Source organism: Lethenteron reissneri, chromosome 19, assembly GCF_015708825.2.
Source record: "Lethenteron reissneri isolate LAM-NWPU_2019-01 chromosome 19, ASM1570882v1, whole genome shotgun sequence".
In the NCBI taxonomy this organism is placed as follows: Eukaryota; Metazoa; Chordata; class Hyperoartia; order Petromyzontiformes; family Petromyzontidae; genus Lethenteron; species Lethenteron reissneri.
In genome coordinates, this window is record NC_083797.1 from 7960154 (window position 1) to 7986965 (window position 26812).

The window sequence follows — 26812 nt, forward strand, 5'->3', positions numbered from 1 at the left end:
GTCAAATACAGTAAAACCTTGGATTGCGAGTAACTTGGTCTGCGAGTGTTTTGCAAGGCGAGCATTTAAAAAATATATATATTAATTTGATAAACGAGCGAGGTCTTGCAATACGAGTAGTACGTGTATGCACTTTCTCTGCCGAGCGTCACGTGATCACAACTGATTTACGAGCGCTTTGGATTACAAACACGTTTCCGGAACGAATTATGTTCCGCAATCCAAGGTTTTACTGTATGTCAAATGTTACATGTAAATTAGTAAAACAGTACAGGTGATCTCTCCTCTTCGTCTGACCACCACTCACCACAAGAGGCCTTGATCAGCAAGCACTTTAACAATCTCTGCTAAGTTTAATCTCATTTCTATTTATTATGAGTCAAAATGTAAGCTAATTTATAATATTATGCATTCTAAAGTTATTGACATGGAGGTGTTTTTTTTCCAGCATGTCAGCTTGGAACTTAACCCCTGATTTTAACATTGTTTCTGGAAAATTAGAGTTAGCTTGATATAATTTAGAGTTAAGTAGCATTTCCTCAGAATGCGTCCCTAATGTATACTACTTAAAAGTTCACGATGTGAATCCATATTTAAAAAGGACTTTGTAAATAATAGGTAGCCAATGGAAGAATGTATTAGATCATTGCCTGGTGATCAACATGGTTGTGGTTGTTATCTCTATAGTTCGTAGAATGTGTAATATATAATACAAAAATAAGTTCCCAAATGTTTTTCTGTAAGGCTGCAACTATTTATGTTTTTACACCTATTTCATGACAGAATTTTTTTTAGAAGTGAAACTTTTATTTATCAGCTGTTATTAACTCTTTGTTCAACCTAAGCTTGCCTCGTTTCTAGTGCATATATAGGATATAACACGTATGACTTAGAAGTGAGAAACAATTAGTGAATGAACTGCATTGTATTTGATGTGTAGGCCTGTATGGATATAAAATAATCAGGTTAAGAACGATAACATAAACATTTTTCGATTTAAAGCTTTCGTGACTGCAGGGATTCATCTTCTTGGTTCTTTCGGTAAAGTCACATAGAAGGGAAGTAATAAAATAATAAAAATAAAACATAATAAAATAATTCTCACGACAGACCTGGTTTTCACCTGAAGACGGCTGCTTGCGTTGTGGCCGAAACGTCGTGAGAATTATTTTATTATGTTTTATTTGTATTATTTTATTACTTCCCTTTTACGTGACTTTACCGAAAGAACCAAGAAGAACATGAACATTCATAATGAAAATGTAGTCAACTCCTTGACAAGGTTGTAAAGAATTGTACACTCTACCAGAACTCACCCATAGCCTTCATAAGTTCTGTTAGGAAGGACTAAGGTGAATGTCTGGCCAGTCACCCACTGACTATAGCCTGATTTCGGCTGCCCCTTTCCGACCAGATGCTCATGCACTTACCTGCTCACTGATACTTTGGGCACACTGTAGTAGTATGTATATATGTTGAACTTCTTTCATACCGTAGGTAACCAACAATGATTTCAATCAGAGGTGCAGGGAAGGGCAACAAACTAAACGCAAAAAGCATTTATCAAGAAATGTGTTTTCAATCTAGATTTAAAAGTGCATAGCTCCAGTGGCTTCCTCATAACGAAAGGAAGAGCGTCGTTCCAGACGACCGCAGAAGCGCATCTGAAAGTGCACGATGCGGTGACTGTCTTTGTTCGATGTCTAGCCAAAAGCCGCTGCGTGAATAACTGGAGTTTGCATGATGGTTTATGCTCCTTGACGAGATCGGTAAGGTATTGTGGTTCATTTGTGGCAAGCAGTAAAGTGATGCGATTCGAAAGTTACTTCGACAATAATTTAACGGGGGTGTCCTCCACACATTGCATTCTGTCCTGCCAGAATAAGAGTAGAGCAGCTCAGATGACCCCTACCCCCACAAGAGGGTCATGAACACTGCAGGGAATACTGAATTTTTTTTTTACCATTATAGTTGCTTCTACTGCAGTGGTTGCAGGAGCAGCTGCACAGGTCAGACAAGGCTAGGCATACATATACCTGGCTACTGGGCGGCGTAGATGCCCGTCACCCGTACAATCAATCTGCCCGTCCGGCTGCCGGTATAGACGAGCGAGAGTGGTGATGAAGGCTGCTTGGAACCTAGTACCAGCCAGGTGTGTTTAGTTTGTTGTCTTTCCTCCGCACCTCCAATTAGCACGGTTGGCGATATGCACGGTGCGAAAGAAGTTCAACAGACATACATGTGACGGGCACAAAGCAAAAAAAAAATGCAAGTTTATTTTAATTGTTGACCTCGATTAGGTATGTTTCTGTTATGTATTACATTCATGGCATATGTGCCATATTTGAAGACTTAGAATGTATCTACTTCGAATACCGACGAGAGTCTTCGTTCAACGTTTTGTATAATTTTAAAAAGCTATTACGGCCATGTGCTCTTGCATTCGCCTGCAATATTGCCGCTCAAAAACGCTGCTTTCTTTGATGAGCCTGAATAGAACTGCTTTTGTACGTTGCGTTTTTCATGACAACCATTCCGAAGTTGTATACAATACACTGCTGCTCAAGCCGCTCAGTATGTCTCCTTTTGTATGGTGAAATGAATTTGGCCAGGTAGCATAAAAGGTTTTACAAAAATTCCCAGTGCTAATGTCTGAAAGGATGCGGGACTGTTCACGAATTATGCAGGTGAATGATTTGCAGAAGAGTGCAAGTTTGTATGGAATCACTGTGCTTTCTGTGTTATCTGTATTTGATCAAATTATATATTTTTTGCAGCGGGCTTGGTAGATGGAAATGGTTAACGCTCTCGACTGCAACACAAGCCCCCTCTGCTGCCTTGCAGCCGCATGCTGGTCCAGTAGGACCTGCCGCCCTTCTATATTTAGCTGTAATTGGCGTGGGGAGTGCAATCAATTTTTCTTGAGCTTTAATGGCTGTCTTGGTCTGCCTTACCTTCCGGTTACGTGGCTGACTGTAGAAATCCTCATCCTGTGCGATTCTTTTGCCGTGCCTTGAGAAAGCTACATTCGGCCGCATACAGGATTGTGCCGCTTTTGAAATCCTTGCAGCGAGCAACATAAACATATATGAATGGACTTTAACTCGGGCTTTAAGCTGCGACCACTGTACTTATCGCTTGGTGGTGGTGGTGGAAAAAAAAATAGCTGTGCGGCCGCTGTCTGCGGAGTGTGATGAAGAATTTCACGAGCCGAGAGCGCTCTCGCACCGCGCGTGGTGCACGCGAACCATGAAGAGGCTCCGGCAAGAGAAAGGGGCAAGGTACTGTATGTATTAAGCGCATCTTCAAATTATATGCACGGTAAGGGGGAAACCAGAGCCGTCTAGCTCTGCCAAGGGCAGAGCGTCCTCTGCTTCCACGGAGTAGCGCGTGCATTGTTATTGCGGCGGTTGAGAGCGAGTGCGTGCCTTTGCCGTGCTCTTCCGCGAGCGATCAAGGTGAGTGATGCTGTTTAAGGATGACATCAATTCGTTTATGAATGCAAAGTAGACGGGCGCTTCTCCGCAGAAATCTTGCCCGCGTCTTTGGACATGGCATGAGTTTTTGGTTTGCCTTTATCTTGGCCGTGCAGCGATTGTCTGTCCCGGGTCTGCGCTGTTCTGCTGTCTTATGCCTACAATTAAATTGCCTTGATCTCACAAATTTGTATCCTTTAAAAAAAAGAATGAAGAAAATTTCGTGTATTGTATAACCAAGCAATGTTGTTATGTTTTTAGTTGGCAGTTTTGCCACCGACTGGATTAATGTAATGGCCACATAGTCACTGTGGGTGACATTCCTTGATGACTGTTTTCATTGTACACATGCTTGCAAAGCAAGTGTGCAGGAGCATTTAAAGTGTGTAATGTTGTATACCAGTAATCTTGACTTATGAAAACCATTGTACAGGATCTGCACAAATTGCTTTTTATATGCCAATGTGGCCATGCAATGTATTTGTTATTTAATTGTAATTGTGTTTAGATATTTAGTCGGTGAATAAAAAATGGAATGTTGTCAACCACTGCTTATACAGTACATTGCAAAAAGAGAAGACACGCCAAAAAGTCAGGCATACAAACGGTTTTGTTAATGCTGATGTTAAATTATTAATATTTGTTCTCTGCATATTTGGTGGCACTTGATTATTATCTTCGATATTTTGCAAAACTGGTCTCCATTCACAATGAATTGCCTTTTACTGGTACTTTAACAAAACGTAAAATATCTTTCAGTTTATTTGCCTTCAAGACTTAAGTGTACCAGCAGCCTTTGCTTAAAGATGAAAACTGAATCCTGTTTAAACCTGGAGCTCATCAGCAGAGTTAGCCATGTGAAAGAAACACTTATAAATTTTACATACAGCATTTTGTGAAGAGCAATGAGTGTTTTGTATGTTTTGCATTGACTTTAAAAGGTTGATTTACCTGGTGAGGAGATAATCAATGAGGACAGAACTAACATATCCAAGCAGTTTATTTTTCTTCGCCACGATTTCCAAATATTAATTGCATTCTTATATTTAACCCACTTTGATCACGTGCGATTAACTACCAATCAGACATTTAGCCAATCGAAGGTGGGCATTGTGAAATATGCCTGAGAATGAAACCCTAAGTTGGAACATTTCTAGGGCTAAAATACCAGATTTTATTTCACATCCATTGAATGACGGGCTTGATCCAGGCTTGGCGTATTCGGCAGAGCCCTCCGCTTGCTACCTTTGCTAAGTAGAGCGGAGCATGTCAGTCCCTCTCCACGCTTCAAGGGGTCGGTGTAGTTGAAGCACAGCGGGGCACTTACCTACTCCGACACCTCGGAGCTCCCACTCTCCCTTGAACAAGGCGAGAGGGAGTGGCGGTGTGCGCATCGGGTGACACGACAAGGCTGCAGAGCCCCCCTCCTGCCCCCATGCATCCACGGGCATGAAGGATATGATTTTGTCTTTGTGTCCTGTCCGCTGCAACTATGATGCCATTCGAATTTTTATTGGTGGTGGGCCAAATGCAATCGGCCTTGAAATATATTGGAATATCGAAGGTCCCTTGCAGCTGATATTTTTGCGTTGAACGCATTGACTTTTCAATTGATGAATCTACCGAATAGGTCAGGCATAACGCTGTATAAATGCCGTAAAAGCGGTTAACAACACTATCAGACAGCTTAGTGGTGTACATATAGTAAAGTACTCTCGCTGCCAAATATATACAGGAATTTTAAGATTTGACAAATATATGCTCCAAAGCGGTCAACATTCAATACACGCAGCATTGTTTTGAGTAAGTACATTCATGGGCTTCATAGATGTTTAAAACATTTCCTTGGGAAATGGGTATATGGATCTCAAAGGCTTAAATATTCTGTTGTTACTTAGGCGGCAGTCACGGCGTGAAGTCTGTGTTCATTACAGTTGTTTGCAATTTTATCCTTCGAGCCAAAATATTTGTTTATATTTTTCACAGTGCTCTGTTTACATTTCAGTTGCTTGCTTTCATTGACCTTCTCAGATGTCATCTTAAAGACTATGTTATGTGCCCAAGAACATACGAACCCTCGCATATAACATCGTCTCTCTTTCTCCACTTGTAGCGCTACACATAGATTATAACAATATTGGCCCGGTGCGTTTTTTTTTGTAAATTGTGATTTTTAGTAGCAATGGAATTGGTAGGTTTCTTATTTTAGTCGTTATTGTTTATATATATAGATCAATTATAATTTATAATAATGTTTCAAATGTGACCTTTGTTTCTGCTGAACTAGCACATCATCTCTAGTTTGAGAGTTAGATAAATACATTACCACTGCTTTCCCCAGGCAAAAGTTTTCAATAATTATGATTATTAACCTGATTTGATCTTCTTAAATTTTTATTTACGATCAGACACTTAAGAACGAATTCAAAAATGTGTATTTGAATTGTTGACTTGATTCTACTTATATTTAAAGACGTAGCCATCGAAAAACTGCTCAATATAAAGATACCGTTATTTTTTATAAAAATAACAAAAAATTTATTAACTTAATACTCTATGGCAGGAAGCTCCTATCTTTTACCGTTATCGAAGTATTCAGATTTGAACATCATAATGCATTTTTTTTGTTCAAAACCGCTTGAATCTGAAATATCTCAAAAACAATAAAAGATGGAACAATGGTTCTTGCTATAATTTTATTTTCTGGTTAATGCTCTATTCAACAATAAAAAACTGCAGTCTTATATTTTGAACAGTTTCTAAATAACACACACAAACATGTTTATGGGGCACTTAAAATCGAAATTTGGGGCCTTAAAATAAAAAATCTCGGATTTTCAGATTTGTCCTTTTTTGTATCAAATTTCAGCTTTCTACCTTTTCGGGAAGTATGCTAGGGGTTTTTGAGACATACAGATTACGGTCTTTATTTATATAGATAGGACTCAAGGTCTTGCAATTGGTAAAAAAATTAATATAAAAATATCGTACATGAAAGTGATTCATGCTGATTGACCTTATTAAATATAATCATTATGCCATTTTAAAGAAGCTACTGAGGCAGCTGTATTATTTCTGGCTAGTGTAGGCTATATGTTCTTTGGCTGAGTAGTTAATTCGTTTTTTTTACCACACTTCAGTGATGGGTGCATAATAGCAGCATTAAGTAGCACGATTGAGTTGCCCTTTTTTTTACCACATATACCAAACAATCTGTAAATTAATCATGTAGTTTTTGCTTACCGGCTCTATTGGCCAATGCTCTGTCGGCAGGCTCAAGAAGAAGTCCCAGTCTCTGGACGCGACCATGCAGGCCTTCACCAACCCCGCCGTGCTGAACCCAGCAGGCCGCTCTGGCTCCCCACCGGCCCGCCTACCCTCCACCTCGTCAGCTAGCGGCAGCGTGGCACCCCCGGTTCCTAGCGCCGCCAAGCCCAGGCAGGGCTCTGCCGCGGAGGAGGAGCAGAACAACACGGCCAACTCGCAGAAGCGCTCCTTCCGCAGAGCCGAGCTGCGTCGCTTCTACACCATCGGTACGCGCACCTCCGACTTGCACGGTTGGCTACGTACGGTGCGAAAGAAGTTCTACATACATATGCTGCCCATCTGCATGTGCCAAATTGTGCCGTGGTGGCTAGATGTTCACTACCTCGCCCAGGATACAGGAGGTCGTGGGTTCGATCCCGGCGCCTGTATATTTGGAGTTTGCATGTTCTCCCTGTGGTCGCGTAGATTTTACCTCCAAGTCCTCCAGTTTTTCTGTCCACATTTAGAATCAACATGCGTTTCGAGTATTTGGCTGCTATAAGTTTCCACATGATGAGGAGCCACTTTTCTTGAGCTTTCATTTATGGCCAGGTCGCTTCTGAAAAAGAGCTATTATAGTTCAGTGGACTTTACCTGGTAAAATAAAAAAAATTGTTGAGCTGTAAACCGTGCTGGTAAAACCAGTGATGAGGAAGTGGGGGGGGGTGGCTGATGATGTGGCCCAGCGGTAGCACGCTTGTTGCAGAGGTTCGCGGTTCTATTCCAGTGGTTGTACTGGTTAATACTGCGATTGTATCACGAGCGATATTTTTAAAGATTCCGTAACGTATTTTTAAATAGAGTAGGGCCACTCTGTGTTGCGGCATCAGAGCGTGCTAAAGTACTCAATGCTTAGTTGGGAAGCCACATAGCAACATCGCCACTTACTTGCAGCTTAATGCTCATTTGCTGTCTGGTGCTGCTTTCACCTTGTACCTCAAGTGGACAGCTGCCACTGGTCGGTCTCCTGCTGCAAGTTACGTCCTTGTACTGCGTGGGAGGCGTGGGTTCAATATTGAGTGATTTTGACAGTGTGATTCTTGTAAAGAGTGCGTTGTTTTTAAATCCTTTATATTAAGTTCACTTGCTTGCTTGCTTGCACGCTTACGACCGTGCCAATCTTTCGGTCGTTTTTTAACCCACTTCCCGTGATCCAATCGAGCTGACATTTTGCACACGGACTCGTTGTGCGTGACAATTTATTTTCGTGAAAATTTTTTTCCAAAATTTTCCACTTTTTTGGGAAATTTTTTTTTCATATTTAATTTAAAATACCAATGTGATAAAAATGAAACTCTTACTCAAGAAAAACAGACATGAATAATAAAATAAAACCGATGCCACGCATTTAAAGGATTTATAGTGAAAAACTTTGTTTTTACGGGTTCATTTTTTTATCACGTCATTTTAATAAAAAATCGTCAACGCCATCATATTCCGCACCTCCGATTAGCACGGTTGGCTTGGTATGGGGCGAAAGAAGATCAACATACATATGTACATATTCGACAGTGCGGTCATCACCACAATCGTCGATGCTGAGCTTGCTTTTTGGGTGTAGCTTTGGCGTCGCTGTTGAGTACGCAGATGGTGCAACGACGACAATGCCCACGGGTCACAGGAACCCAGGTGCTGAGCTACAAAGGGGGGGGGGGGGAGGAGGAAATTGGACACTATAATTATAGGGCACTATAATTGCACATCTTGCAACTTGAACCTCCTTCCAAAACATCTCTTTTCAACCATTTCAAGGCCCTGCTAAAAATCTAGTCAAGGGGACCGAGTGGTAAGCTGTCCCTGTGCGGCACCAGGATTTATTTCCAATTGAGTAATTTGCAAGTGATTGATCAAATTTGGCAAATATGGGCCATGACACCTGGACATATGGCCTTCTCTTTTATCAATAATATAATTTCCTTACACCCGGGCCCCATGCCAAACAAGCTACGCCACTGTGGTAAAGGTCTCCACAAGTTGCTATTATTATTGCTTTGATTTATGACCGAGTTGTGCAAACAATGTCATTCATTGTAGCAGTGTTTTTTTACATGCATTTCCCAAGGGTGACTGATGTCTCAGATTTGTCATCTCTATGCGGTCTCCCTTTGTCACTTCCAATTAAAACGGTTACCTATCCACTCTATTAAGAACATGTTCCTGTTTTGGTCTATTTGACTTGAAAAATTGTCGTTTGCTCCTCACCCATTGCTGCTGACGTGCGAAAGGAGACATGTAATTTAAAACTTTCAATTCTGCAATGCTATTTATTCCACTAAATGTGTCTTACTTAGGTCTTCCCTGTTTCAACTTTACCTTCAATGCTTAGACCAATTTAACAGATGTACCCATTTCTGGATGGTTACAAAAAGAATGAAACCTTATTATTCGTGTTTACCAACGGAAAGACTTAGAGAGTCGCAACTTTTTCAGGAGAGCTTTGTTTTTACAGTCATGCTGCCATGCATTTTTTTCCAGAATTGAGATGTTTGGCCAATACCAAATAAATTTGAAAGATTATTTTTGCGATATAGATCTTACTCTAGATATTATTCGAGTATCATTATATCTGCAAGCGCATCCCTTGATAGGTCGTTTTGTGCCACACAGCTGCCTGCTAGTTTGAAAATCGCTGGCCCAAACGCTTTATGGCTGAGGCAGGGCATAGCATCGATGGAGGACAAAACACTCCGTTCTGAACTCCAGTACATTGCTGCCATCCCCACGTTATCCAAAAGGTTCTTGCCCTTGAGCAACAGTTCTAGATTTGAAGCTTCCGTGACTGCAAGGATTCATATTCTTAGGTTTTTTCGGTAAAGTCACGTAGGTAAAACATTAAAATTGATAAAAGTAAAATAAAATAAAAATCACGACGTTTCGGAGGCAACACAAGCTTCCGTCTTCAGGTGGAACCGTCACAGCCACGACAGCTTTATCAAGTAAATGAGAGATTGCAAGAGCTACCACTCCATATGAGCAACAGATTTGCAAGCGAGTGCCACCTTTCCTTTGTAACAGTTTTTCAGGAAGCTTTTCAACACTTCGAGACCAAGCAATGCAGCACGTCTCCTCTAACTCTGTGCGTGCACTTTGCCATGTCTGTTCAGAATGCAATATCCGTTCCCAACAGTAGCATGTGCAGTTGCAAAAGCAACTACAAATGTTTCAGCAATAGAGGTGGAATGGTCCATAACAAACCACCGATTTATTATTGATGTGTAAGCTTGCGATACATGCATCGAATTGCATGTGCATGAATCGATGTATTTCCATTCATATGCGTTTATATAATCGGTTCATGTTGTCCCTGGAGTTGCTCGAGGTGTTACCATTGACCGTAGCGTTGAATCGCACTGTCTTAGTGAATTGCAATCCGGACTCGTGACAATTTGTCAAATTGCTGGGGAATGAGGGAATGCTCCAACCGATTTAAGCAAGTACCAACTCTATTTTGGTTGTCACGTGTTGTTCTACTGTATTTATGATTGTTATTTATTTATTAGGTATTCAAACATACATCTTCGAGTTTTTTTTTACGAATTGTACTTAATGTTGAAATCCCATCACATGCTTTCTCACTGTAATGGTTATATTGTGGTTCGTTGTGTACAAATGAAAGCTAACAAAGATTTATTTATTCTGAGCCACTGAAGTAAACTCTTTATTTTGCCCATATATTGCATCTTGCAGGTCATGCAAATAAATTGGCACATGTTTGTAATTAATTGCTCGATAGCATTTACTATATTTAAAAAGTGCAAATCTAGTAAGTAATTGGCCTCATACATAGTAGATGGGCATTGTGTATGCATTCTGTCAGGGCGTTTTGAAAAAGAAAATGCTTCCTAAAGAGTGGTTGAATGCTGTTATTTATTTCTGCCATGCCAATAATTTTCAATTAAGGTGGCATCTGCCCATTGTATAAGCACTTCCAATCTGTTAAGAAAGTATTTAGATTATTATTGCAGAGACTGTGATAACAATGCAAAACATTATTACAAATTACATTTAGTGTGCCTTGAGTTACCTCTCCAAATCAAGTAGTGACTTTTGCTTAAATATAATTACTGTCTGGAAATATTACAAAGCTCAAAACGGCCTTGATTCTCAGTACCTGCATACCCGTCTGCCCCCCCCCCCCCCCCCCCCCAGACGTCTGTTAGATATTTATACCTTGCGCTCCTCAGGCCAGGACCTGCTATCTCAGCCTACAATTTAGCATTCTACGCTGGACGGTAGGGCATTCTCGAGTGTGGCACCTAAGTTCTAGAACTCTCTTAGATTTGCCCGAGCGCCGAACGGTTCAGAAAACTCTGCAAGAATTATTTTTTCCCTTTTAGCTTTTCCTTGCGTGTGTCCTCATTTTGAGATTTTTTTTCTCTGTCTTGATTTTATAGGTAGGACAACCTTCGTTTAATTCATACTGTAAAGTATTGCGATGTCCTCTTTATCGAGGGCGAGCTTTTACTCAAAAAATCATTTGAATTAATGCATTGCAAATTACTAAACGTTGAAATAGCATAACGCTGCCAACGTCATTGTTAAGCGGAACAATCTAAAAAAAGAAGGACTGGAAATTGTTTAGCAATGGAAATTTTGAACCTATATTATTTTTGATTTTGGTAGTGAATATATGCTCACATGCTGCAGAGACGAGAGAGCTTGCAATTAATATAACTGTAAAAATTCCTTTTGGCGTGTATTATGGTGTGACAATGGTAAGGATATTCAATTTATATATCTTTTTAAAATGGCAGTCATCCAAGAGGTGTTTTAAAATGTGAGAATGTCAGTAAGTGCAAAAAGTGCCAGGTGAAGCCAAAAAGACCGGACAAAAAGTCGCTGGATATCCCACGATGACCAAAGAACTGTTCATATACCTGATAGAATGTCTCCGTTTTATAGTGTTCTATTGACACCACAGGTAGGACAAATCTGGGAACATTTTAATGGTGCATTTTACTGTACGTTTCATGATTAATAGCGAGGAAGCTTACAGTTTATTTCCTGAGACCAATAACAAGTCTAGTGATATTCAGCAAGATGTAGATTCTCGAGTATTGTTGAGGGTAATGCACATCCTGATTAACAGTGTTTTTTTTTTTATAGCATGACAGTTACACTAATCGGCGATAAACAAATGGCACACTGCAGTATAGAGACCATTGTTGTACGAGTATGCAGAGTGAATGTCATCTTAGTGTAGTCATTTTTTCAAGCAATTGTTTTTTTATGTAAAAAAGGCTATGTCGGTGTGTTTAGGAGACTTCACAAAATTCTGCAACGTGTTGGTGCTCCTTTGGAATCTAATTTGTGCATCACCCTGCCACTTAAGTGCTCTATGTTTCCGAGATTTTTCCACTAGATGGCAATGTATCACATGATAAAATACTGTATATTGGCACCCTTACTCAACTGCACAGTAGAATAGCAGCAAGATGTGAGAGGGGAGTTTATCCTCTGCTGGTGTAAAGACAGCTTCACTCACAATATTCGCTTGTTTATTATGGCAACGGAAAGTGTTACACCAGTTCATGCTTCAACTCCAGCCAACATTATTCGCGTTGGGAAATTTGTTTGGAGTTACGAGTGAGTAGGAATTACGGACATATCAGCAGAGAAGTCATATAGTGGGATAGTGGTTATTCAATAACACCATCATTAGCTGATTATCATCTATCCACTGCTAGATAAAGGCCTCCCTGCACCATGATCATTCCTTAAAGGTCCGGTTAGTTTTTTGACACAGTCCACATGCATGTTCTATGTTGCGGGGATCATATTCGTGTGTCCTGTTCTGAAATTATTATATTGGAATTCATAAAATTAAATACAATATGTTTGGAGGATGAGTATATGTCTATAATTTTTAACTATCCAAGTATAAGTTTATAAGTAAAAATTGCTGTGATAAAAAAAACGTGGTTAGCTAACATTTGGGTAACTTATTATGACGTACAGACGTTGTTTCTTTTCATTTAAATGTATGTATAACGAAAGCAATGTGATGGAGCAACATTTTACCTATACATTAATATATTTCACGGAGCTTTCCAAAACGTTTGAACTTTAAGTCATGCTGATTACATAGCACTGCCTGAACGAATGTGTGCTAAGCTGTAAATCGGATAGCTTTGAGTATGTTTTGGTAGGCTATCAACATATCCAGTAGCCGACCCTCTCTCTCTCTATTGCACGTTTAACAGTATTTCCATGCAGCGAGCGATTGGCTCCATGTTTGCATGCAATTCAGGATTCGTGTGCATGTCAAAGGACTCGGATCTTTACCAAGCATGCACACGGACAAAAGTGGATGGTCAGCCACAAAGGCGTATCCTGGATAATGTTGCATTGTGCTTTTCTGCATGTTTGTGCCTATTGCAGTTTGTAATTATGTTACACACTGTATGGTTGTGTTGTTATGAGCATTATTAAATACAATGACTTTGAAAACGGCTCTATCCATTTAGCCATGTTTTGATATTGAATGGTAAACTGCTCGCTGTTGCGGATAGATCACTCAACCGTTGTGTTGAACTGTATGGGATAGTGTCTGCCATTCTCCAATCAAATAAGGCTGGTACCCTGACCGTTTGCTCTTGCAGAGATGTGTGCGAGTGTCAGTTCGAGTTACTGTGAGTGCAATCGATGTGCTCGCATCTTCATGGAACAAAGATGACAAGAAGACAAAAATCCCGCTGTTTCATAATGCACAAACACACTTTCCTAATAAAAAAGAACTGTTTGTGCAGTTCGCTGTAACCTTGGCATAGAGTACATTCCTGAAACAGACCACATTGAACTCATACCTATTTCAACTTGAGACCTCGGTACTTGATAATGAGCATAATTTTTTTTTCATTGAAATTGTTTTCAAGTTGTTTGATTAATCACTTAGGTGTTCCGTTAAATATTTTACACGAGCATACGTTTTAATGTAATGATATGTAAACATTTATACAGCACACACCTACATTTAATGTTTTGTACATTTGCTTTGTATTTAACTTCAAAGAAACAATTACCGAATGCAATACATTTATATTTAAATATCAAAGTCTACCTTTGTAGATAAAGGGAAATTTGGAACCTTGTTATTTTGGAATATGAGATTGAATGTGTGCTTGAGACCCAGAGTCTGACAAGATTCGCAAGGCCCTCTGACCTTCCAGCTGGAATTCTCTTTGGGAGTCCCATACGAGTCAGTGCCACTTCTGTGCTTTGAGCTTAACAACCATTCACCTGAGTGACTTTTAAATTCCTAACATAATTACATCTCTCCTTCTCTCTACTGTGTACCTTGGAGCCAAATACAGTGCATTGCTTTTCATAACACAGTATCTGCAAATGTCCCCTTTTTCATTGAAACAGGGCATCAAAATATTCGTGCAATATGTGCTTTCTTACATGACGTAAGTTCTTATTTAAATGACTTGCAATCTATAGACAATTAATCAATCTGAGAATTGCTTTTCCACATTGTAAATATCTCCGTGGGCCAAAGTTAGTTTCTCTTTTTTTCACTGTCATCCATTATTTCTCTGCGATTCCAGCTTTATTCCTCCATGCAGATGTGCTTCTCAAGTAAAAGCCTTAATCCGAGCAACTAGAGCCCATTGAGTGCACCACTGAATCAGTATCTGCAAGTTCATCTCAAGACACGTCTTTGGGGGCCTGCAGCTGTTCTTCGTTTTCATGTGCTCAGCATGTTCCATATTGATCCTTGTGGCAAAACCAATTACCTAAAACCAATAACTTGATATTTTGAGTGTGTAAGTGGCAGTTAAAATGTAACACTCTCTATAAGTAAGCACTTTGGATTAGCCTGGTCAGCTTTGCACCTCCGACATCTCTGCGAGAGGCAAATTGACTCCTGATGAGGTGCCTACCAGTAGGTGGTAGCAGCGCTTAAAGAAAATTAAAATAAACATTCAACATTGTACATGCCGCTGTACATTATACATTTGTTGGCATCCTCTTTAAGTAACGTTGCATTTTTATTTTCTTAGTTCTTTCGGTAAAGTCACGCAGAAGGGAAATAATAATAAACGTCGTGAGAATTTTATTGTTTTATTTTCATTATTTTATTATTTCCCTTCTACGTGACTTTACAGAAAAAACCAAGAATATGAATCCCTGCAGTCACGAAAGCTTTCAATCGAAATTTAACGTTGCATTATTTAGACTGTGTAAAGGAGGCTGGTTTCTGCACGACTGAGTCTGCTGAATGTGCCCTGACACATGGCAGACTGCTCGTTTAAAGAAGCTTTGTTTCTCTCTGTGTGGAATTGACTTTATATCAAGGGCATAAGACATGCACAAACTAAGTTGTTTGCCTCTGTCACTGCATGAGCAATGAGCATACAAATTTAGCTTGTTGACCTTTTCCCACACCTCCTGATTAGCACAGCTGGTTAGTACAACATACATACACACAAATGCAACATTGTTTCATGCACATAAACAATGTACACACATTAGCTGATTCTACAAAACGAGATTGTATGCTTTTGGTGCTTTGCCTGGAATCACGATTCTAACCTTAGAATATAATACGACTCTTAATTAATCGTGGATCGGCAAAAATTGAGGGATGGCCGGGCTGTGTGGCATTGAGATAATTGTGGTCTCTATCAGTTGGCTGATATCGACCACAATTGTCATTAAAACGTGTTCGATAGGCATCTGCCATACGATTACAGCCAACTGGTATCAATCAGAATCACCATGAAAAAAATAATCGATATCCAGTCCACAGAAATCGCACGATTCCACCCTGATTCTAGTCTGGCATTCAGAAAAATGGGAGGCCCCATGGGACCTAGATGAAATAGTGGAATTGCAAAAGCAACCGATGTCCTAATCCCACGTAATAAATTCCCAAAGAGGTTCTGGTTGCTACTGGCCAGCTGGTATTGGGGTCAACCAACTGGACTACCACCGTGGCCACTGGGCCTATCACTGAAACCTCCAGGACTACCACTGGGACTACCAGGACCCAGCGAGTTTATCACTCACACCACTAGAACCACTGACATTACGGCAAGAACAATAATAACTGGCACCGTGACCACCAGAACTTTCATTCGGACCATCGGGACTTCCACTTTTATTTCTGGGACCACTTGACTACCGCCATTTAGAACAATTATATGTAATGTATCCTGGAGCCAGAACGAAGTATTTTTGAAAATCAATTAATGATCAAAACCATGCATGCATCAAATTGCTAATCCAAAAATGTATTGGCACCACAGTAGCAAAATGTTAACTACCTCAACTGGTATACTGGAGGTCGTGGGGTCGATCCTGACCATGACACCTGTATATTTGGAGTTTTGCATGTTTTCCCTGTGGTCACGTGGCCTTTTCTCCAGGTCTTCCAGTTTTTTTCCTCCATCTTTATAAACACGTGTTTAGAGTATTTGGCTGATATACATGTCCACATGATAAGCCACTTAATTGGACAATCATTTGTGGCCAGGTTGCTTCTGAAAAAGAGCTACATAGCGCAGTCGACCCTACCTGGGTAAAATACAAATTGTAGTAAATAGATTGTAAATGTGAAGTCTCCAACTCTTATCCACTCTGATAGAGGTTTTTTGGGTTAGATCGCTTAAATATATAAATGTGTCGTTAAACCCGCCACCACCCGACACAGCCAATTAGTAAGGTTTGTTACGTAAACAGAATATACCAATTCGTCACTAGTACAGGACACCGGTGTGTTGGAGAGCCAAGCCACAAAATTTACAATCTGAGTACGACGTTTCGCCAGTAATTACAACTAGCTTCATCAGGCGACAGCCAGATTTGTGAAGTCCACCTGTTTCGTTCCTTATATAGAGGCGTAGATGTGGTGACCACGCTTCTGTGCTCTAAAGTCAACGTACATTATGCATATGCATTATGCGGGCCCATCAATTTACGCGATCTAACCCAAAAAACCTCTTATGGATGATATTGGTCGCGAAAGCCTAAGTGTTAATTTTATCCACTTTCTCTGACCTCTATTTGTGTGCTATGAAGAAGGGCCATGACCATAAACGTTGACTATTATACAGCATCATAATCTTTAGTTAGACTGGAGGAATCCGATGAGCTATGAAGATCTTTTTCACAGCAAACAATAGACAAAAACCACGATATGAGAGCAAAATGTAGAAAAAGGTAAGCAAGTCGCATCATATAAATAAATAATAAACCCATCAATGATTGTAAGTCTGATTCATCAAGCTTGGACAAGGCAGCAAATACAACAACAAAACAGTCCCAGACCACACCAAGATAACACAATCGCTCAATAAAATGGCACATTAACATTGAACTATCGATACACATGTAAGGATCAAAGGATCAAAGTTACAAATCATAAAAGTGGAGGTGGTACAAGATAGGACAAAAAATGCACCAGTGCACAAAAGACATACAGTTCAATAATGTACACATGAGATACAGATGAGGACGACATGAGGGTCATACTCGCCTCTCAATCCTGACCAAATATTGTAAGTCCACGTGCAGTGGAAATTTTTGGAAGAAAAAAAATCCAAGGGGAATGAGTTATTAATTTTGATATTAGTGTTTTCCCCTTTTTTCTGGCAACAAAACAGGTGTTAAGATGTTAAAACACCAAACTGAAACCTTTTACAAGGAATCACGTCTGCATTAACCACAATGCTTGCGGTCAGAATGCAAAAAAAAACATACTCTGATAATTTATGCATTGTCCTTGAAACGGATTTGTCCACACCAGAGACAGCTTTCTTGTGAGCCTCGTCTCAAACGGTGTTAGACCAGAGGACGCCAAAAGGCGCACAGCTCAAAGACAATGCACTATCAGAGTAATGAGAGCTCGGGGTGAGCATTTACATCATGGGATCTCCTTTGCCAGTACCAACATATGAAAATAGGTTTTAATAGGAAAACCCTATTTTAATAGGAAAACCCTATTATCATATTTTGGTACTGGCAAAGGAGATCCCATGATGTTATTAATTTTGGTTATTAGCAGTGGCGTGACAAATTAAATATTCATAAATGATAAGTGGAAATATAACTGGTATTGACTAATAGGAAAAAGGGATTTGATTTAAAAAATCTAATGATTCATTGAATCACAGGGAAGTTGATTCCTTCCAGGCCTTATGCAATGAATTTGTTCTTGTGCGATTTGATACGTAGACCATGAGCAAAATAATACGTTTTAGTCGATACATCGATACATCATCACATGCCTAGTCTTTATCCAAACCTTAGCAAATCAGTGGGACAACTGTGCCCTGTTGCAGCCTACTGTTGTGGTGTCATCCTTCTGCCAGTTCCTCTGATGTCAAGCCTAAATGCCAGCCATGCCATGTCACCCACCTCCTTTGCTCTCAAACAACGTGTTAGGTTCGCCCTCTTTCTCACTTCTGTTCTCAAAATAGCATTGGGTGATCCAGCTGACTGCTGCTTGCCTATGCAATCTGGCAAAGAATTACGTATTTCATGCAGTGTCTCCATATCAAGATTTTGTTTTGCTTTAAAGTGTAAGTCACAAGTCTGCAAGGCTGTCTTGGTTAATTTGCACCGTCTATTAAAACAACAAAGCATTTGACTTGTTATGCAGTGCAATATCGAGGACATTACGTTATTTTCCAAAATTTTACTCCAATGACAAAAACAGTTCATCTGGAATATTAAAATGTGACACATTCATGCAAGTGGCATGCTTGTCCGGCAGTATGTGCTCCTGTATACACGTGTAATCGTATTACATTTCAGTGGTGCATGGCATGCGTTCAAACGGCGTGATAAAGAGTCAAATTCACGCGAGTGGTGTTCGTCGGCGGCTTATGTTACGGACATATAAGGTTGACTTAACGTGCCCACTGTAACTACATGTGCTCGACCTTTGTTGCAGGCAATCGGGGTAGGGTCTGGTAAACACCATTTGCAAAGTTGGCTTTAAAAAAGTATCAACAGCAGTACTGGAACCTGTCCTGACGTTAGAAGATCCTGCTGTTGCTGTCAGCTCGAGGGAGTGGGGGGGGGGGATTGTTTACTAAAGCACCCGGGAATCGAGTTGTGCTCCACACACGCTCATACACGTGTTACTGGATTCACATTACCTGCCGTTTTTCTCCCCCGAGAGGGAACTCAATTGCGTCAGGAATTAAATAAAACCTAAAGAATTACAACGCACCTAAAAAGAAAGGTGTGATGTGGTAAAGGTGCAGCCCTGCAATTTGCTTTCTCACGCCACTGCTGGCAGAAGGGCCTCCAGTAGAGGGAGCTCTAGGAGGTACTTTTGCCTGCTCTTCCACACTGGCCAGACGTTGTTGGAAGAGGTAAGGAGTTTCCCACATATTACCCCGCCACACGCGACCTGCCTATCGACTAACTGTGGTTTATCCATTGACACTATTAGATAGACAGATGTATTTCATACATTTTCCCCATTATTGCAACTGCTGTGTGCTAAGCATTACACTGCAGTAGCAACCCTGCATGCAAGTATAAACATGTATTATTGTTAAGAGGGAACCTTTAGCCTTTCCTTTAGCACAGGCTGCCTTAAGCTGTTAAATATCACGTGATAACCATGACATTTGGAGGCAATTGTGCCCCAGTGCTGTGGTATCATAGTCATGCTGTGGCTCCTTTCTCGGGCACTGGTAAAATTAGCACCGATTCTTTGAATACCCGAGTGGAGACAGCCAAAAATGTGCCAAAGGGGGCTAATGTACAGTTAAGGTTAAGCATATGTTGATTTGTCGATTATGACATTGGCATGGTGGGGGGGGGCGGGGGGGGCGTTTAAAATGCAGGACTCATTACCATATAATTCTAAATCATGTGCATTTGATTTTGAGATGTCACGACCCTTATTTTTCATTTTTAATCTCTCTCTCTCCCTAATCTCCCCCATTAACACAACTGATGTGCTTGCGTGCGGGGATGGGACTCCTTTCCGGCTCGGATCCCGCTTGCTTGCCCTTGGCCAACATACATAACCTCTTGTTGTAGCAGCTCTCTCGCTGTGTTCTTCCTGGTTCAGCAGTTCTACTGCTGGATTATTTTTTCCGCCTGAGAACGATTGCTTGTGTTGCGATCGAAGCATCGTGATATAGTCTATGGTGTTGTTGGATCCTAGCCCATGTTCAACCCATGATGCTGAAAATTAATATTTATTATCAATGACCTCTGCGCACATCTCAAAATGTCCATTGGGATTTTATTTTTTCGAATTGACGTTTTACTTGGTGTGTGGTTCCCAGCAGTGCCAGTTTTGGAATAATATTAAAAATAACCCGTTGAGGAGCACTGGGCTATCGGCATTAAATATCATAACAGGTGGTGCAATTGGCCACACCACCTGCATCCTCTTGGCTCGGTGCCTGCAGGAGAGTGGCTGTCCAAAGTCAAGTCGAAGCCGATGGACCGTGACCTCAACATCCGTGCATCTTGCACTAAGCACGAAGAGGCATGACTGTTTTTTACAATGTGAAATATTTGACTCGTAGGCATGAGCATTTTTGCTGCGATTGGAATCCTGCCCACGTTTATGCATCATTTCTTTCTTTTCTGATTGTTTAAATGTATTATGTTAACACAACACTATTTGCAATTCTCCTATTTTACATCTTGACTTAAAGCTTTCGTGACTGCAAGAATTTATATTCAAATGGTATGGATTTTCAACTTATATAAAGTGTAAAATAGGATATTCTTTGGGTCTTTTGCTAAAGTTACATAGATAGGTTTTTTTACCTATCTACGTGACTTTACCGAAAGACCCAAAGAATATCCTATTCTACACTTTATATAAATTGAAAATCGATACAATTTGAATGTTCAAATCATGTTGTATTAACATCATCGTTAGTATTAAAGATTGTAAAGTTCCGAGTGCGCTCTATACGCGAAATTTTCTCATAAGAAATTAAACCCCCCCCGCAGGGGAAATCTTAGGTTTGAAAATTAGCAGACGCAAGGGTAGTTTTAACCAGACGACATTTTCTGCAGTGGGAACATATATCTACTGTTTGGGCTAACAGCCATGGTGTTGATGCAAGAAGGCTGTAGAGTATCCAGTGTGGGCCAGAACTTGGGTAACATTCTCATTAAAATACAGTTGAATGCCCCCATTTGCAACCTGACATTTGCAGACCGATGCCAAGCACCAAACCATATGTATTACTGGGTTGAGACATACCCTGAGCAGAACCAACGTATCCTTCCCTCTCAACCAATACGGGTCCCTGAAAAAAACATTAAAACACTTTTAACTTGTTTCTGAGATATCACTCGCTAAGGTGTAATCTGTGGCTCACGATCGAACTCTATTTTCAAGATTCATAGCGCACTGTGCGAACCACTATACCCTACTCTCACAAGTATAAACACATATATATTTCAAGAACAGGGAAGTAAAGGGAGATAAAAAAAATGATTTACTCTGTTTTTATATAAATTGGAGAAGTGGTTTTATTTACAAGAAAAGAAGTATATTTTATGTTTGAGTCTATCTAAATCTTCTAAGCGAGGTTTATAAATCGGCATGCAACAATGTGTTCCTCCGCGGTGTGTCATCATTCGCGAAGAGTTGCGATTTAATTGAGGAACGGAATATTTATTTACAATTGTTCTCCAGGAGGACATTGTGTGCTGGGGTCATGGTCTAGTTTTGAAACATTATCTACAAATTAAGCGTTGGAAATATTCATAGCAATCATGGCATCCGACGGCAAAACTTGGCAGGGCCCTCTTTGAAAGAGTCACGAGACACAAGCTTTTCGGGGTAAACAAGAATAATTCTGATAAATTAAAATCATCATAATATAAACTAAATACTCGTAGTGAAAAATAACATTACTATGACAACTCATTTATTAGTCCTGTGCTTCTATGTGTATTGCCCACTTAGTGGGGAGTGGTAGTGTAGCGGTTAGCACGCTGCACTACGAACTTGGCGAATCGAGTTCGATTCCCGCTCATGGCCAAAATCAGTGAAAATTATCTGAACCGGTCCTGGGCCTCTCCTAGGTCGACTCAACCTCAAATGAGTATCTGGTGCGGTGTGTAAACATCGCCACTGGGGAGACAAAGGCGGCCGGGCGTGGTGCGGACCACCCACCCCCTCGTGTGCCGTTCTTGCCTTCATAGGTGCTCGCTAGCAGCACTTGCACCAACAGTCTGTTACAGGCTGTTCAATGGCTGGATGAAGACCCCATGCCGTACAAGTAATGAGGGTTATTTGACCATACTTCACCAATCTGGTCAATGAGGATTGGTGAAGGTAGGGGGCAGAGCAGAGCAACAAAACATGTGTCCATACTCTTTTCCTTCTGTTGCCCACAACACCTCTATACCTGTATGCGTGGTGGTCATCCACTCACTGTCCAGACTCAACGCTGCTCAACTTTCAGATTCGGTGCTTTTCTTACATGCAAAGTGCGTGCAAATGTTTAACAAATAAACCATAATTGCTGTTGGATTTTGGTCACCTGATCTATCACGGTGAATCGTTTTGTTGACCAACTACACATGTAATGTACTTGCTTTGCCATTCCTCATTAGCAAAGCTGCATAAGCTGAATGGGAATTTCTGTAATGTTTTAATTTATCCAAATTTCGTTCCATTTGTGCTCGAGCTCGGATTACTTGAGCTGATGAGGTGCACATTTAGAAACATGCGTTTTTACAGTATTTGCCCACAATACATTTCCACATGATAAGCCACTTGGTTGAGCTATAATTTGTGGCCAGGTCACTTCTGAAAAAGAGCTGTATAGCTCAGTGGGTCTTACTTGGTAAAATAAAAATTGTAGTTTAAATAATGTTATGAGCTAAGCAGGTCACTTACAAGGACGACCAAAGACTTAGACCGTCAACAGTGGTGGCAGTTACAGGAGATTGCAGGGAGGGAATGTGCAAACTACTGAGAAAAAACGTAAACTTATTTACACTAAACACACGCCAGCACTTACTGCAAACTGGGTAACTGATAATGCTTAAAAAATGTAAATACTGTCAAAAATCATGTTACGAACGTATGTCAATAATCTGTATTATCACCATAATGGCATGAGACAATGTATATATTTCAAACTGTGTCAGAGAAAAGCAACCAACAGTGTTAATGAAGGAACCACAGAACGTAATATCACAATACTGATGTGAGATCCCTTCAAATTACCTTTGTTTATCCATGCACTGAGCCCACTGTTGCACTACAGTTCAGCTAATATATTTTTAATTCTCAGAGCTGGAATTTATTCCAAATTTCATGTCTTGGGTTTTTATGGAGTCATTGCTGACAACCTGGATTCATTATGGGTGGCTGAGACCTGGATTCAAACCCAAGTACTCAGCAGGGCTGACTCATTGTCCTGAGCTATCTGGCCATGTCAAATCCTGTCATTTTGATCGTTGGATATTGGAAGCTTAGAGTTGCCTGGGTTTTTGGGGCCATTGGATACTTCGGAATTTTAAAAAGGCAAGTTATGGATTTTGAAGAATATTTACGTGGCAGATTGTAGGCTGGCCACATTATCATTTAGCGTGGCTTGAGGACTTTGTAACATATTGCATCCCCGGCAGGACACTGGACGTGACATTGCAACTTTGAAAGAATTAGGGCCTTATATCAGCACATTGGCTGCTTCTCGCAGGTTCAACCACTCTCAGCTGGGCAGAACAGGATGCGTGGAACTGCGTTTGGTTTTGTTGGACACGGTTGAGGCAGCAGAATCCTACAGACCAGGTCGGTTCAGTCTCTCACTCGAATTTAGTTTTCACATTTACTAACATTTAGTGTAAAATGTTTTATTTATTTTAATGACTGTTTAAATGTGTTTAAAAAGTGCTGCTGTTGGCAACACGATGTTTGAATATGGTGCTTGTTCAGGATTCATCAGGTTTATTATCCCATGGTTCCAACACCAATGTGTTTCAAATCGAAGTTTGAGATTACTGTGTTTTTTTAATTAAATGTTCATGTTAGCATGTGATGCATGATAAATTGAGCAAGGTAGTCTGCCATATGATAGTGTCATGTCACTTTGTTAAATAACCTTGTCTGTATTTTAACATCACGGGTAAGTGAATCATCTTGTTATGCCTATATCCTTATGCCGTGTACAGAAGATTGGAACTGCTTTCTCTAAGTTCAAAGGGTTGTATCTCACTTTAATTGAAAGTCCTATTCTGTTTTGTTGTTACGTGTATAATCACTGCTTTTAGTAAAAAGAGAGACGTAGAAGCGGCAGTGTAAAAACCTGAAATATATTCAGGAATGAGTTTCGTACGCATGTCGAACTTTTGCACTGTAAGTAGCCAGCCGCGCTAATCGGAGGTGCGCACGAAGGACAACAAACTAAACACAAGAAGCTGTTCTAAAGAAATTGGTTTTCAATCTCGATTTAAAAGCGCTTCCTAATATTGGAAGGATGAGTGTTCCAGACGGCCGCAGAACCGCATCTTAAAGTGTGCGATGCAGTGACCGTCTTTGTTCGATGGTAAGCCAAATTCACTGCAAGGATGACCAGAGTTTGCGTGATGGTCTATGCGTCTTAACGAGAAAATTTTTACTTTACTAACACCTACTTTTATATTGTATCGGTGACGTATGCCATGCTTACTTTTCAAAGTCTGGTCTTGAACAATAACACAGACTGAGAGTTGATAAAAAAAAAGTGCATTCACGCACTCTGATATATGTGTGTATATTTTTTTTATGGAATAGTCAAGTCGAAGTTGTTAACATTGAAAGAAAAATTCTCAAAACTCCCTGTATTTGAATAAAATTCCGATTCAGCTCTCAACACAAATAATCGTTCACAATAACCTTGAATTAGTTAATCGTTTGTATTAATATTGCTCTCTAAGCTAATCATGTTTATATTTACGTGCATATTTATACATGAGATGGGTGTGCATTACAATTCACTTAGTGGAGATACATTGTGTATATTTACATGTGCCGTAATATTATATATACATCATCACACTATATTAGAACACAAGTTTTGCTGGCTGGATTTATGCCTGGAATCCTGGCTGGTGAGCAAGTTGCACGTGCATTGTGCAGACATCACGTCCCCCCCCCCCCAACTCTCCATCCCCTCCATGGATCCCGCGCAATTGAGGCAGAGTGAAAGAGTAGATATTTGAAGAAGTGAGACAGGGGAGGAAGGAAGAGATAGGGAGAAGAGGGCAGGGGGGGGGGAGAGTGAAACGGCATTCAAGGCAGAAGAGTGCAAAATAGAAAGAGGAGAGTGAGGGCAAGTGGGAGGGAGAATTCTAAAGAGGCAACGGAGGTTTGCGATGGCAAAGGGAGAGGTGGGAATAAGGAGAGCGAGGGTGAGAGGTGAGTACGATACAGGGAGAGAGATAGGGTGAGGGAAGTGGGTGAGATACAGTGGAGCGGGAAGAGGAATATAGAGGGAGGGGAGAAGTAAAAAATTAACCCGTAAAACAAAGTTTTTCACTGTAAATCCTTTATATGCGTGGCGGCTAGAGTCCTCTCGTCCTCTGGCTCGAGATGGCTGCCACCTATGGGTCAGATGATTGTCTGCAGTATTAAGCAATTGGTAATTAAATATTTAATTTGTTTTCCCTAAACAGTGTAAAATTTAGGAAAACATTTTTCACGAACATTAATTGTCACGCACAACGAGTCTGTGTGCAAAATGTCAGCTCGATTGGATCACGGGAAGTGGGTTAAAAAACGACCGAAAGGTTTGCACGGTCGTAAGCAAGCAAGCAAGCACGCAAGCAATCGAACTTAATATAAAGGATTTAAAAAAGGGGCCGGAATAGAGAAATATTAACAGAGACGAAACGAGAAAATGATCTAAGAAGACAAGAGAATGGTGGAGAGGGACAGGGCTGTGTATGAATTCAAGTTTTGCTGGCTGGCTGTGAGGGACAGGCAGACGGTCACATCCAAAGGACGTGTGGGTTTCTGTTGTAAACAAACATTTATTTTCTAAATGCTGAACATGGAAATAGTTGCATCTCGCAGTAGCAGGTCTGAGGGTGAGAGAGTCAAGTCCCTTATTTAATTCGTGTCATTGTAGATGATATAAGTAACGTATGTATGTTGAACTTCTTTTGCACCGTATGCAGCCAACCGTGCTAATCGGAGGTGCACAACAAAATCTATAAGCAGACAGTTCACCATCCCGTGTCTGTCCCTACACATGGGAATAAAGTAGTCTTTACACATCCCATCAGTCACACGGCCTTCTGGGGGTACATCATTCTACCACCATTGGTTCAAGAAAGTTTGACGGCTGATGACACTGTCGAATCTGGTCTCCAGTTTGCTTGTATTGAACCAATGCTGTTGAAATTATGCACTTTCAGAAGGCCGTGTGGCTGATGGGATTTGGGATGGAGGGCATATTGGCTGCTGCGTTTTCATTTGGTGTATGAATTATGGTGGCCGAGATATAATAGCACATTTACTAATGTGGTGATAGCTCAAGTTGTCCTTGATGGAAATAGCTTCACCACTGTCTCTGCTCTTGGGCATGCAGTTTAATTTCAGGAATGCAGTATCTTGACAATATTTGCACTTTTTATATGCCTGTCTACATATCAGTGTATAGCGTGTAAGTGGAAGTGCTGGCAAATTATCTTACACACATTGATATATTGGCATACTGACAGGTCTCAACCCACACCCCTCTGCACAAAGAGTACAGTGGCTGGATACAGTGCGGGTTTTTTGTTGAAGGAAGTGGTGTGCACGTGATGTTTACAACTCCACGTTAGTCCGAGGCTGAGCGAAGTTTGTTATCTCACTCCCACAAGGCGAGAGCCACTATAAACCATGCCCACACTTGCAGCGCCTGTCTGACGTTTATATTACTTGCCACCGGTACACCTGTGGGAATAGTTTTTGCAGGCGACAGCCGGGAACGGACGTAGCTCAGCTCGTCATGGAACACTTTCTGAACGCGGTCATCAGAAGCACCGCCGAGTTTTTTCAAAACTCTGAGGTTGAATTCATCGCCGTGGACCAAGCAGGGGACAAGGCA

The 26812-nt window shown here is 40.7% G+C and overlaps 1 protein-coding gene across 1 annotated transcript in view; it reads left to right on the forward strand.

Moving 5' to 3' along the window:
• Nucleotides 1-2941: 2941 nt before the first annotated feature.
• The window catches only part of LOC133344233 (oxidation resistance protein 1-like), a 52466-nt gene continuing 28595 nt past the window's right edge, over nt 2942-26812 (forward strand). Inside the window, 2 exon segments of the mRNA XM_061554298.1 lie at nt 2942-3281; nt 6750-7009. Coding sequence (XP_061410282.1) covers nt 3250-3281; nt 6750-7009 — 292 coding nt within the window. The 5' untranslated portion in view covers nt 2942-3249.